Genomic DNA, 14,690 nt, shown 5'->3' on the forward strand with positions numbered 1-14,690 from the left:
AGAGCTCGGAAAGGCAGCAGAGGGCTTGTCATCAGCTTTCCCTAAATGGATTGCTTGAGGGCTAATAAGGAAGGGATACTGCTATATCAGTGGTGGTTGTTGACATCTTGTATATATACAGCTTGCTGAATCCTAATGCATGGGCCAAAGAAGGAAACTCGGCTCCACTGATTTGATATGGTTGTAAAAATTACACCTTCAAATAAAAAAAAAACCACGCACTCTTCACTGAATCCACTATCATGATCTTGGAAACGACTGGTCCACGTACGTGGCACAAACTGACAGAAATCAAACAAACACTGAAACAACATAATACGTAGAGGTTACACGCCGAGTCTCAGTGATTATCAAAAATAATGGTCGAAGTTAGCGGATCATGAAAAATGCGAGCTTTAGCGAGCTTTTTCATGACCGCGAACTGAGACCATTATTTTTGATAATCACTGAGACGAGGTGTGTAACCTCTTTATTCCTCCTTTCTTCAGTTATTCAAAGAAAAGAGGAGTTTTTTTGCGAAAGTTTGATCGAATCCTATTCTCTCAACCAGTCAACCTGCGCAGGCGATCGATTAATGCGCGGTTGTATAGTTCCGTGCAAATCATTCCATTCTGTTAACACTTCTTGTCAGTTTTCCTATTTTGGGCTAAAATCAAGTACACAGATATGCTGTTATTCTGCCGTGGCGGCAAAGGCAGATATTGTGTGTTCTGTATATGTTTTAGTATCGCTTAGGATAATGTTTTTTCGTCAAATGGGACTAGCAGACGAACTTTTGCACCCGTGTTCCAACGTTAAAAACTGTATGAAGTTCAGTTTTCTGGGGAAAATAGTGTATGAAACCCCTTTATGTTGTTTAAATTGATGAGATGTGTGCATTTGGTTGCGTGTGATCTGTTTATTAAATGAAATATTGTTGAAAACTGACCGTCGGATTGCAGTCTGTTGTCGAAGGAACTGAGTGAAAAGAAGGGGAACTACTCTTGTCGCTAGACAAAGTATGAGTTACTTGCCTTGGGAAATTGCTTGTGATGAACGGCTTGACGGCACGGCAGATGAGATTCAGAAAACAACCGAACTCATGGATTTTATATGGAGATTCATGTGTTCAGGCCTGTAGTTGTTCATTTAAATGCGGTATGTTTGTATTGTTTGCTCCAGAGATGTATACTTCGTACATTAGAGCGTTCGGAACTTTTCAGTCGTAAAAAGTAGTACCGAAACAGAACAACCACTATCGAGGATTCAGGCTGTTGCTGGGTCGTTATTTGTTTGGTTGCTGGGTCATTATCGAAAAATAACTACCCCTACAAGTTTACAGAGGCAAAGAAGCAGAGGGGGGAATACAGAAATATTACATACCGTATCCTGGTTGCAATTATGCAGTCTCCTGTCGTTGATAACAGGTTCTCAATTGAGCAACGGACTCTGAACGTATCGCATTTTTGAACATAAGTCGCTCTCCCTAAAGCACTGACGAAACGCGAATGACCGAAAAAGAAAAGGGTCAAAACTGAACTCACACCTCAAAACACCAACATACAAGAATATTTCGAAAAACACTGCGTGGACGGTTTGCTCGTGGTTTTGTTGTCACTGGGGTCTCTTTATGGTATAAAGTTTTATCGACACATATATATATGTTTGGTGTGATCATAAAACTTCCGAAGTCTTCGCAAAAAAACAAGCCAGTTATTAGCAAAGGGTCCATGTTCGGGGCCCTGTCTCAGTGTGTTTGTGTGTCAGTGTGTCAGTGTGTGCGTGGGTTTTTGCATGGGTACTTGTGCAGTGTGTGCCGCCATTGTGTGCCCAGGATGTGTGAGAGAGAGAGATCGAGAGAGTGAGAGAGAGAGATAGGGAGTGAGAGAGAGAGAGATAGACGGAGAGAGAGGGAGAGCGCGCGCGAGCAGGTGTAACACGAAATTTTTACTCCACGAAAAATTTACTCCGGAGTAAATATTTCGTACGAAATTCTTACTCCGAGTACACTTTTCGTACGAGAAAAGAACTCCCCAAGGCACGAAAAAATTACTCCCTCCACGAAATTTTTACTCCCCATTTTTTTACTTCCAGTAAATATCTCGTACGCAAAAATGGGATGCGGGCGAAGGGATAATGCCAATAAGTGATCTCGCGCACACGAATGTCGCGCTACCCTCCTTCCACCCCTTCCACCACCAAGACTAACAAGGGGACAAGGGAGTAAAAATTTCGTACACCTGGCATGGGAGGTTAAATTGCTCGTGTTGGGGTGAAGTAATTTATTCGTTATTTATTCGTCAGGGGAGTAACATTTTTGTACGAAATGTTTACTCGGAACTCACCTGTCTTGGGGAGTAATTTTCTCGTGCAATGGGGGAGTGCTTTTTTCGTAAAGGGAGTAACTTTTTCGTACGAAATGTTTACTCCGGAGTAAAAATCTCGTGGGAGTAATTTTCTCGTGTTACACCGGCGTTTGTCATTGTGTTTCACTCGGGACTAGATTCACAATCTTCTACACTTGTGACTTTGTATCAGTACTGAAACAAGTCGCAGCACAAGGGTGCAAGCACTGATTAGATCAGTGGGTGCAAGCTGTCTAAGTTCTCTACTGCTTTTATTGGATTTTGACTTACTTGCCTTGAAAAGTGTCTATGGACGACGCTTGCGCATGTGCGAAAAGTTGATCGTGTAACATGTCACATGTGACACAGAGGGGATTACAAAACAAAACGCAGCCATTTACCTCCTCAGTACACAGCCTACACAAGACAGAATGAAGACGTACATTGCTGTTTTGACGATAATACTTTGCACCTGTGTGCAAGCACACTGGCAAGTGGTGCAGCAGTGGCCGGCTCCAACTAGTCCGCACTACGAACCGACGTGGGAATCGCTTGACCAGCGTCCCATCCCGCAATGGTATCAGGAAGCCAAGTTCGGCATCTTCCTCCACTGGGGTCTATTCTCCGTGCCGGCCGTCAAGGCCTGGCTCTGGTACCTGTGGAAGGGGCCGAATCCGGAGATGGACATCGTGCAATACATGCAGGACAACTACCCGCCGGACTGGACCTACGCTGACTTCGGCCCGCTCTTCAAAGCGGAGTTCTTCGACCCCTACCTGTGGGCGGACATCTTTAACGCATCGGGAGCCAGGTATAGTTTATTTAAAACCTTTTGATACTTAAATGTTCCCCTTTATTTAAAAAAAAATCCACAAAACTGTTCATCTATCGCTGTGTGTTTCTCTCAGAACTGATTCATGGCAATCAGACCAGAGTCAATTGAATACGTTTTGGGACTTGGATGATGAAAAGTGAACTTATTAATGACTATTCTCACAAACAGCCCAGTTACACTCCTTGGCAAGGCCTGACGGCCGGCAATAGCACTTGTTTTTATCACTTGAAGTTCCATGTCAGCATTTTTAACACTTGCATGTGATTACGACAGGTGTCGACACCTGACTGACTGTATGACGAAAAGGAATGTCATGTGGTTATCCTGTGACCCAGTAGTGTTTGAGACTTGTTAGAGGAAAATGTGTTATTTATATGAAACTTACTCGTTTTTATGAAGACTTCTATTGATATATACTCTCTCTCTCAAACAAACAACAACTTTATTTGAAATATAATATTGGTCCGCTTACTTGAAAGCGATGTGATTTGTCACGGTGCTTTAATGCTTGTTTGCAATTACCTAAACTACTTTAGATCTCAGACTACCTCCTTCGATATCCTGAAAGACCGACTTGACTTTTGGGCCTGTTCTGATGGAGGCTACTTCACAAACAGGATATGCAGCGCATTTTAAATTTAAATAAAACAAACCAGTGGGGAAACTTAGCTGAATTATTCCCCTCATAGCATGCAAGATCTTGCATACTGGTTCATCCAACAATGCTAATTGACATTCACTAGTCTCCCAGGCAGTAAATGTAACAATTGACCTCTTTTTCATGTGACTGGCAAAGCAAACGCTCTGATAGTGATATATGCCCGGTTCTCTATAACTTTCTTTTTTAAAGAAGGGGAGAGAGAGAGAGAATATATATACATGTATAAATGTATATATATATCTATACTAGAGGAATACCCGGCTTCGCCGGGGTGAATCGCGAGACAGAGACAGACAGCGTGGCGGTTCACCACAATTACCTTTGAAGGCGAAGTCCTCTCAAACGGGATTGAGAATTTTAGAGCTTATTTCTAAGCCCTATATTAACTGTTATGGCTTCTCAAAGGCCAGAACATACAGACAGACAAAAGCCGCCAGACCCCATCACAAACAGAACTCTACAATCCACAGGTGTTGCCCACACACACACACACACACACACACACACACACACACACACACACACACACACACACACACACAGAAGCCGTATATATATATGTATATCGATATCTATAATTATATAGAGATAGATGACAGTGTATTTTTCGCGTGGCTATAAATTGATTCGACCTTTGCACTTTTAGAGTGAGGACAACTTACGGGTGCAAGGAAAGCGTTCTGGACAGTGCAGTGACATTCTAAAAATAGTAACGTAGTAACGGGAATATGGATTGACGCCACACGAAGGAAGGGAGATAAACGCAAAACACTGGAGAAGATAAGGAAGAGTTACTGGGAATGGATCTGGGAAGATGAACAGAAAAACCAAAATCGGTTCAGCGCTGCGCGCTGAGAGCACGTGTTGAAAATTCTCATCGACCAGGTTGTGTCCGGGGTCTACCTGAATATGCCCACCAAATTTGAAGCAGATCCATCGAGAACTTTGGCCGTGCATCGCGAACACACACACACACACACACACACACACAGACAGACAGACAGACAGACAGACACAAGTCGTATATATATATAGATAGATAGATATTGCTATTTCATATGTTACGTGGATTTCCATTGGTCAATTGGGCAAAACTGAGCTCAGTGCAAAAGTGATATCGACGACATTTCCGTCGATATCAGTTTTGATATCGACGACCTCTTTATTGCTTCCCCACTTCAAAAACAAAAACACCTAAATTTAAAAACAAACAAATATATATGAAAATGTAATGATCCCAGAATTTAGTTGAGCAAGTGACTAAAGACTTTTTGAAAGAAAAGACATTTTGAAATACTGAAAAGTACAAGAAAAGAGTGAACAAAAAGAAATAATAATCAGAGGGAGGGATATGGAACAGCCAAAACTGAGACAAATACTTTTGTAATTTCTTTACAGTTAATACAAAATGTCCAGAGAATTAGCAATATATCTAACATTGACTGACTGTGTGATGATATCTTCTGCTATTGGTCTGTTTCGACAGTGATATCAAAATCTCGACCTCCGGTCTCGATTTTGATATCACTGTCTCAACAGACCATAGCAGAAGATATCATCACACAGTCCGTCAATATTGGGTAATATTAGTTAATAAATCTAAATCTCTTGTATGACTGGTTATCAGCTGAAAGGCTATGCTATCTCTTCCATAACTGGTTAGCCCCTCTCCCCTGATTGTTATATTTTTCACATTGTTCTTTGCATGAATGTTGTTGCATGCGTGTATCTGAAACTGAGACTGACTCTTCTTGTGTGTCATTCTGTCTCAATGTCATTCATGATTGTAAGTAGACCAAGACTTGGTTCAGACAACTAACTGGTTATTTTTTTGTTTGATTTGATTTGCCAGGTATGTGGTGCTGACATCTAAGCACCATGAAGGATTCTGCATGTGGCCATCCAAGTATTCATGGAACTGGAACTCTATGGATGTGGGGCCCAACAGGGATCTCGTGGGTGAGCTGCAGGTCTTCTGCCATCATAGATTGCTTTGCTTTGTGCAGCGCTGCAGACCACCTGCTGGAGTTTCAATCTAAATGTTTAACCTCAAATTGTTCGTCTTTGGAGAATGATAGTACTCAGTGACTTAATGGTGGTTGTTAGTATAATTAAATTGGTATAATTTGCGAAGTAGTGCATGTTAACCGTTGAGAAACTGTTTTCATGCCAAGACTAACATTTTATATTTCTCTGTTATCACAGCCATCAAGAACACTTACACTACCTTATGAAGTGGCCCACAAATGTTTAAGCATATTATGTGTTAGTACAACTTATGAATTGTATACATCATGTACACATTTACTTTTAGTGTGGGATGTGATTAATAGCTGGCACCTATGTATAGGGTGTCTAAAAAAAAGTTCCCCAAAAGACATTGAAACATCAGTATCGAGAAATCGAAATGGAAAAACTATAAGAGAAGGGACAATGAAATCCGAATGACAACACAGTGGTTCCATCAGGATGGAGCCCCACCACTTTCTCAGAGAAATCCAGAACATCCCACAGGAAATATTCCCCAATGTAATGAACAATATGGCAATGCGGATGCAGTCTGTCATTGGAAAACGGGGTGGCTACATTGATCACGTGGTGTGAAGAAACAGACGATCTCAATTGAAAGCTGTGAACTGGGGACACAACTTCTATGAACTGACTACAATATCACGCAAAAATGATTTCAATAAAGTTACTGACTTGTCTGTTGTATTAAAAGAAAATCGGGTACTTTTTTTGAAGCGCCCTGTAGGTGCCAAACATTGAATGTTCTTCTTCTTCTTCTTCTTCTTATTTCGTGGGCTGAAACTCCCACGTACACTCGTGTTTTTTGCACGAGTGGAATTTTACGTGTATGACCGTTTTTTACCCCGCCATTTAGGCAGCCATACGCCGTTTTCGGAGGAAGCATGCTGGGTATTTTCGTGTTTCTATAACCCACCGAACTCTGACATGGATTACAGGATCTTTTTCGTGCGCACTTGGTCTTGTGCTTGCGTGTACACACGGGGGTGTTCGGACACCAAGGAGAGTCTGCACACAAAGTTGACTCTGAAAAATAAATATCTCGCCGAACTCACGCTGACAGCGGCCAACTGGATACAAATCCAGCGCGCTACCGACTGAGCTACATCCCCGCCCCATTGAATGTTAATTGTTACATTAATTATAAAGTTATTTTGTATGCATTTGATTTTACACACTGTGATTATAAACTCTATTTTATTTATATTATAGTTCTGGTGAAGAAAGTTATAATTCACAGAAGTTCACAGGTGTACTGTGCAAAGTAAACTCTTATGTCTATGCCACGTACTGTGACGCAGTCCACATTAAACGCATTCCACTGTTTCTCATTCCCAGGCGACCTTGCATCTGCTATACGTGCCAAGACAAACCTGAAGTTTGGCCTCTACCACTCTTTGTTCGAGTTCTTCAATCCGCTTTACCTGGCAGACAAAAAAAATAGTTTTACAACTCAGGATTTTGTCAGGGTTGGTGTTTCTTTTGAATATATGTGTTTCCAATAATGTTTTTCTATTCCAGTTACTTTGAAGCTTTATGTTTAAGCACGTGACAATGAGAATGTCTGTTTTAACACTTCTCCTTATTCAGATAGTCTGTCTGTAACTGCAGGATTAAAAGTCTTTGTCACTTGCGTTTGCATAATAGACAATGTTCGGAAATAACTCTTGTCAGGTTTTTCATGACCTATGGAAGAGTTGTATTACTTGAAGTTGAGGCAACCTAACTATACAGCTCAGTGGTAATTAGCAGTGTAGACACGCCAATGGCGCTACAGTAAATAATTAACTTCGATCAATGCTGTTCCCAGGCCTCCGCCTTTGGTCATGTATGCATTGTTTCTTTGATCTGAATCTGATGCATTGTTCTCACCCCAAGCACACCGGAATGGCGGATGTCTTTCCACACAACAATTTTGTGGCGGCCAGGACATTTTGACCAATATATGTTTTGAATCCAAGTCCAACGCCAAGTGACTAATTATGACAAGACCAACAACCATGTAACACAAATATTCCCCATCATGCTAAGGGGGATAATCAATAAAAAACACAAGACTTATGATCAGTCAAGTTCATATTTACTAGACTGATAAGAAGATAACATAGGTAAACGTTTGGCATGATCGCACGGATTGGCAGAAGATAAGCATGGTTAGGGGGTAACTGCTTTACCATGAAATTCAACCCCTCCAAAAGCTGGCCCCAGGTTAGCTGGCAACAACGGGTCTCAGCTCGGCTGCAAACCTTCATTTACCCCTGAGTCAGCATGGTCGGGGTGTGAAACCATTACCATGTGCTTACTTTACGGCACCCATGCTGCAGTTTGCGGGGCTTGGCTACCAGCCCCAGGCTTCAGATCTTCTGGATGGAGCAGGATCCAGAACCGGCCACGGGGTAGACACCCCCCCCCCCCCCCCCCCCCCCCCGTGGTTACGCTAGCCACATCCTGTGGTTCGCTTGGGCTCACACCGTGGACCCTGCCTAAGTCAGGTACAAATTCACCAAAATACAACAGAATGCAGTGTCCCCCTTTACCATGCTTATCTCCCGCCACTTACAGCTATGCAATAGATGTTCCGCCAATCCATATTCTAGGGGCGTTTTAGTTTAAAACAATTTTAGCAATTTTATCTCCGAAGTTTAATTTAAAGAGTTCATTTTGCCTTTGGTTGCGGTGGACGCAATCCGGGAGGAGGCAGTGACAATCCTCCAGATGTTAGGATGGTAGACACTTCTGCCATTCTCGTTTAGAATTCGGCACTTGTCCCTTTGGTTCAGCCTGCCCCTTGAGTTCTTGATCAGTTCCTTGCTGGGTGCAGGCACCATGTCTGACCAGTCAAGAGTCACAATTCGGCACCTGACCCTTCCATTCAGCCTTCGCGGAGAGTTTTCAGCACCTTGCTGGTTGCGGGCATACCGCCATGCCACACGGGGCAGTATGTCCGACCAGAGCTACGTGTCGATAGCTTGCCTCACGTACCTTCAAGAAATGCAACTCTTCCAAAAGCCATAAAATCCCTGACAGAGTTATGTCATCTATTGAGTCAGCTCTAAATTGGTCCTTAACCGATGATGATCAGTGTATGAAATGCAGGGTGATGAATCTGGAATTGACATTCCTAGTCTTTTGTTTGCTCATTGTGTACACATACATGTATAAGCCATATGCATTTTGTTTCTCACTGAAATGTCCATGTTTTGCAACAGAGCAAGACCATGCCAGAGCTTTACGAGCTGGTGAATCGCTACAAACCAGAGGTCGTCTGGTCAGATGGAGACTGGGAGGCGGATTCTAAGTATTGGAATTCCACCAACTTCCTTTCTTGGCTTTACAATGACAGGTCTGTGGTATCTTGGTTGCGTTGGTCTTTGTGCATGAATTAAATGCTTTCTAGAGCTGAAACAAAGCCTTGGAAATGCATGTATGTGTGCATCCGTTTTTTGTTTGTTTGTTGTTGTTCTTTTTGTGAGCTGAAAATATGTGTGTATCTACTTGTGTGTGTGTGTGTGTGTGTGTGTGTGTGTGTGTGTGTGTGTAGAGGTTCCCTTTTGAGCTGCAAACCATTTCTCTCGACTTACCAATTATTCATGTGCGACAGGGAGACTACCGTCGCCCTTCACAGCAGACTCTGCAGAGTTGTTCGCCTTAGAAGTTGCGAGCTATTTATAGCTCGCAAGGCAACACCTGTGGATTGTAGAGTTCTGTTTGTGATGGGGTCTGGCGGCTTTTGTCTCTCAAAACAACATGTTCAATGTGTTATTGATACAGTCCCCACTCTGTCATGCGGGAAAACTCCCCTTCATATCTGGTTTCTTTTACCCACCCGTCACAGATTATCAGGTTGATGATACGAGCGGAGCACAAACTATCAAGTACACAGTAACCTAGTTCAGAGACAATCTGAAGTACAATGTTCACCCAACCCCTGTTCCGGCTGACACAAAAATACATTCAAACCTAGTTGAACTTCTGCTGAATGATGGCCCATCTATCTTCCTATTAAACATGTATAACAGAAACATTAATAATAATAATAATAATAAAGTGTATTTATATTGCGCCTATCCCTTACAAAAAACAAAAATATTTGGCTCTAAGCGCATTACAACATGTGTAGGGACTTGGTACAATCAAGTCTGACAAATACAATAACACAACATACAGTCGGTCTCTTTGGTAAAACTGGGAAAAGCAGCTTCGACATTTAAACACTGCTACTAAAAAAATCCTCTAACAATGCATACTGCTTTACAATATGCATTTATGTATAAATATAGTTAAAGAACATCGAGTTAATAGGAATTAGAAAAGGTTCTTATGATAAAACTATCTAGCGAACGACGAAGAAGAAGAAGAATAAAACTATCAATGTCGATGTATAACAAGTCATTCAACGTAAATGGCCAAAGAACAACAACAAAGCAGTGATGATAAAACAGTTATACCCAATGGCTAATAACGAGGCAGAACTAAATAGTATCGACACAAGATTAAAACAAAACATATTCCTGGAGACACATTTATACATGTATCAAATAATCAATATACAAAATACAGCCCTCGCACACTCGCACACACACGCCAAGGCACGTGTAGTCGCACTCATAGTGCACATGAAATAGCAACCCGCCCCCAGCCGGCCCACAGCGCGCTACGATGGCAAGTGACCCCTCTCCTCACTGTGGCAGATACTGAACAGGCTAGGGGTTGAAGTATTGCCGGGAGAGATGTGTTTTTAGAGAGGATCTTCAGCTGGCTCCCAGAGCTCGACGGAAGACGCACCTGGGTGATCGGAGGAGATGTTAATGGCCGAAACCCCCTGTGGGATGCCAAGTTCCCCGATCAGACATGTGCCGTGGGAAAGAGCCTTGCCACCTATATAACGCAATCAAATGTGTACTTACTAAATGACGGATCAGCAACCAGAATACCCGATATTTCAAACCAACACCCCTCCGCCATTGACATAACCTTGGTTATTCCCACTCTCGGATTAACAACGGACTGGTGCGTTAATTGCGTCAGATAAATTAAAAAGCGACCACTTACCAATCATGATATCCATTATTGGGAAATCACCACACACAGAGCCAGGTCCAAAAGTCTTAAAATACAATTATAAAAAGGCAGACTGGGCAGCTTTCAAGGACGCTGTCACTAAGTCTGCAGATGCACATACCCTCTTGGATGGCAATCCAGAGTCCCAAGAAAGTATCGACAACAAATATAAACAGCTAAGATCAAACCTGCTGAATGCAATGGAATTGTCAATCCCCAAAACAAAACCTTTTATCGGACCCAGTAGAACTGATCAGAGCCCATGGTGAACAGAAGAATGCAGAACAGCCATCAGGTTAAAAAGAACTGCAAAAGAGAAGTATGATCGCTTCAGGTCTGCACAAAACCACAACAATATGAAATTAATTGAAAAACAATGTGACAAAATTATAGACAAAGCAAAAAAAGAATATTTTGAAAACATGTCCAGCAAAGTGAGCGATTACAGGGATGCTGGAAAAATTTGGACCAAATAAGAAAATTCAAATGCAGACACAAGCAGGTTGAACGTCCTCTTAGGCCAAAAAAAAAAAGGTCTGTTTACGGTAACATAGGCCAAAAAAATAGGGTCGGTAGGTCGGGATTTTTTTTTCTTCCAAAAAACCATATTTTTACGTTATTTTGCCAAAAAAAACAAGATTTTTTTTTCTTTTTCCCAAATGCCAAAAAAAAGTCTAGGGTCGCGCGAAAAAACTAGGGTCGGTCGGGTTACCGTAAACAGACCTATTTTTTTTTTGGCCTTATGCACGCAGGAAAAAAAATATGAAAGCCTCCCTGAAAAAGCAGAACTGTTTGCAGATATTTTTGCAGCAGCAAGCCAAACAGATAAACTGTTATGTGAGCAGGAACTCTTCCGTAAGAAGTGGGAGGGTAAACATGACTTAAACGACCCAGAACTCAACCCTTCCTCAAAAATAAATGCTCCCTTATCCATTCAAGAACTGAAAACGGCTATAGCATCGGTGACAAAAGTCCGATCCGCCTGTGGTTCTGATCCAATAAACTATCAGGTCATACAACATTTACCAAACCAAGGATTAAATCTTTTACTGGATTTTTATTCAACATGCTGGAAGTCTGGCCTGATTCCCACAGCTTGGAAAGAGGCTGTTGTGATCCCCATTTTAAAGCCTGGAAAACCAAGAGCTGACCCTTCCAACTGGCGCCCTATATCTCTGACCTCCCATCTGAGCAAAATCTATGAAAGAATACTAAAATCCAGACTAGAAGATGAAATGGAAAGAAAAAAGGTAATACCTCTGTGTCAAGCCGGTTTCCGTCGAGGCAGGGGTGTCTCGGATCACATTGTTAAACTGTCCTCCAAAATTAAGAAAGCTCTCTCACGCAAGAAGTCTCTCTTTGCTGTCTTTTTTGACATCAAAAAAGCCTACGACACAGTATGGCACCAACGATTGTTGTTCAAATTGAAGCAATTAGGCATCAGTGGCAATATGTTTCAATACATAAAAAGCTTTCTACTGAACAGATCCTTTCAAACTGATTATAAAGGTGCCAAATCATCCACTCGCAAAGTTGACATGGGAGTGCCACAGGGCTCAGTAATAGCACCAGTGCTTTTTAGCATTATGCTGCATGACATATCGACAGTTAAAACACATGGAGCCGAACTGACGCTTTATGCGGATGATATTGCTCTATGCAAAGAGTATCAAAACAAAACCTATAAAACAGAACACAAATTCTCTAAAGAGTGGCAAACAGCTATAGATAACATTGCGAACTATATGCGGGAGAATGGCTTCACTCTCTCTGCCGAGAAAACTGTATTCGTTGTCTTTACAAACCGAAAACTGGAAGATCGAGAAAAGATACAGTTCTCACTAGATAAATCTGTTGTCTCACCCAGTCAGCAGATGAAATATCTGGGCGTAGTTTTCACCTCAAATGGACTATGGACTGCTCATTTAAAGTATCTTTTAAGCAAAGCAAATAAGACCATCAACCTTCTTAAAATACTGGCTGCCCAACCATGGGCAAAGTGCCCAGTTATTCTAACAAACATCACCAGAGCTCTTATAAGATCAAGACTATCATATGGACAGGAGACCTACTTCTCGTCGGCTCGAAAATGGCTTGATAAGCTACAGTCAGCGGAATGTCGTGCCCTTCGGCTTGCCCTCGGACACCCAAGGCATTCAAAGCAGGCCATTGTATACCACCAATCAGGATTCCTCCCTCTTGACATGTGACGACGTAAGTGCTGCGCGGATTACAATGTTCGAGCCAACACAGTGCAAAACTCAACAAAAGAGGAGCTACAACCGCATTACAACCATGTCCAAAACAAAAAGGCCCACTTTGGCACTACTTTCACCTCACTGGCTCAATTCAATGCTTCACTCTTTAACGAAATCAGTGTCGACCCAAATGATGTGGCCCAAAACCCCATATCTCGTGATCCCTCATGGACAATGAAAGAAATGAATTTTGACACCGAATATTATACAGCTACAAAGGATGATCAGTTATTACTCAGGATACAAGCCCTTGAGCACATTGATACTGTATACAAAGGCCATGTTCATGTTTACACAGACGGGTCAGTTTTGGATGACAAGAAGGCTGGCGCAGCTTTTGTAGTCCCCAGCGATGACCTGACTGGGAAATTTAAACTGTGCAACAGAAACTCGATCTTCTCAGCTGAGCTCCTTGCCATCTGCATGTCGCTTGTTCATCTCAACCTCAAGAACACTCCTCCTCAAAAGATAGCTATATTGACTCCAAAGCAGCCATTGAAGCATTAAGAACTAACAAAAGATCAAAAAGACAGGATCTTGTCATTGCCATAAAAGAGCTGACAAATAAAATTATAACAAGTCGCGTAAGGCGAAAATACAACATTTAGTCAAGCTCAGTCGAACTCACAGAATGAAACTGAACGCACTGCATTTTTTCACAATGACCGTAGTCCGCCGCTTGTGCAAAACGGAGTGAAACTGACGAGCCTGTTCAGCGCTGTAGTGGTTTCGCTGTGCTGCATAGCACGCTTTTCTGTACCTCTCTTCGTTTTAACTTTCTGAGCGTGTTTTTAATCCAAACATATCATATCTATATGTTTTTGGAATCAGGAACCGACAAGGAATAAGACGAAATTGTTTTTAAATCGATTTCGGAAATTTAATTTTTATCATAATTTTTATATTTTTAGTTTTCAGAGCTTGTTTTTAATCCAAATATAACATATTTATATGTTTTTGGAATCAGAAAATGACGAAGAATAAGATGAAATTGTTTTTGGATCGTTTAATAAAAAAATAATTTTTATTACAAGTTTCCGATTTTTAATGACCAAACTCACTCATTAGTTTTTAAGCCACCAAGCTGAAATGCAATACCAAAGTCCGGCCTTTGTCGAAGATTGCTTTGCCACAATTTCAATCAATTTGATTGAAAAATGAGGGTGTGACAGTGCCGCCTCAACTTTTACAAAAAGCCGGATATGACGTCATCAAAGGTATTTATCGAAAAAAGGAAAAACATATCCGGGGATATCATTCCCAGGAACTCTCATGTCAAATTTCATAAAGATCGGTCCAGTAGTTTAGTGCCAAAACTGAAAAACACGCGAGCGAAAAAAAGCTTGTAACTCAAGTTACGTGTAATTTTGGTTCGCGGTTTTGCCAAAATGATATACGAGGTATTTGTTTACCCATTTTTAACTGACTTCCAGCAATCTTAGGCTTTTACCACAATAACCCAAAAATAGAGAAAAAATCGTAGATTATTTTGATGTAAAAAAGTAGCTTTCGCAAAACATTGA

The 14,690-nt window shown here is 41.6% G+C and overlaps 1 protein-coding gene across 1 annotated transcript in view; it reads left to right on the forward strand.

Annotated features, from left to right (window-relative positions):
- The first annotated feature begins 451 nt into the window (after positions 1-451).
- LOC138959196 (alpha-L-fucosidase-like) overlaps positions 452-14,690 on the forward strand; it is a 32,522-nt gene continuing 18,283 nt past the window's right edge. The window contains exons 1-5 of the mRNA XM_070330596.1: positions 452-1,137; positions 2,734-3,135; positions 5,673-5,779; positions 7,187-7,317; positions 9,058-9,191. Coding sequence (XP_070186697.1) covers positions 1,133-1,137; positions 2,734-3,135; positions 5,673-5,779; positions 7,187-7,317; positions 9,058-9,191 — 779 coding nt within the window. The 5' untranslated portion in view covers positions 452-1,132. The remainder of the gene's footprint in view (positions 1,138-2,733; positions 3,136-5,672; positions 5,780-7,186; positions 7,318-9,057; positions 9,192-14,690) is intronic.

The sequence above is a fragment of the Littorina saxatilis genome, linkage group LG2 (genome assembly GCF_037325665.1).
Source record: "Littorina saxatilis isolate snail1 linkage group LG2, US_GU_Lsax_2.0, whole genome shotgun sequence".
NCBI lineage: Eukaryota > Metazoa > Mollusca > Gastropoda > Littorinimorpha > Littorinidae > Littorina > Littorina saxatilis.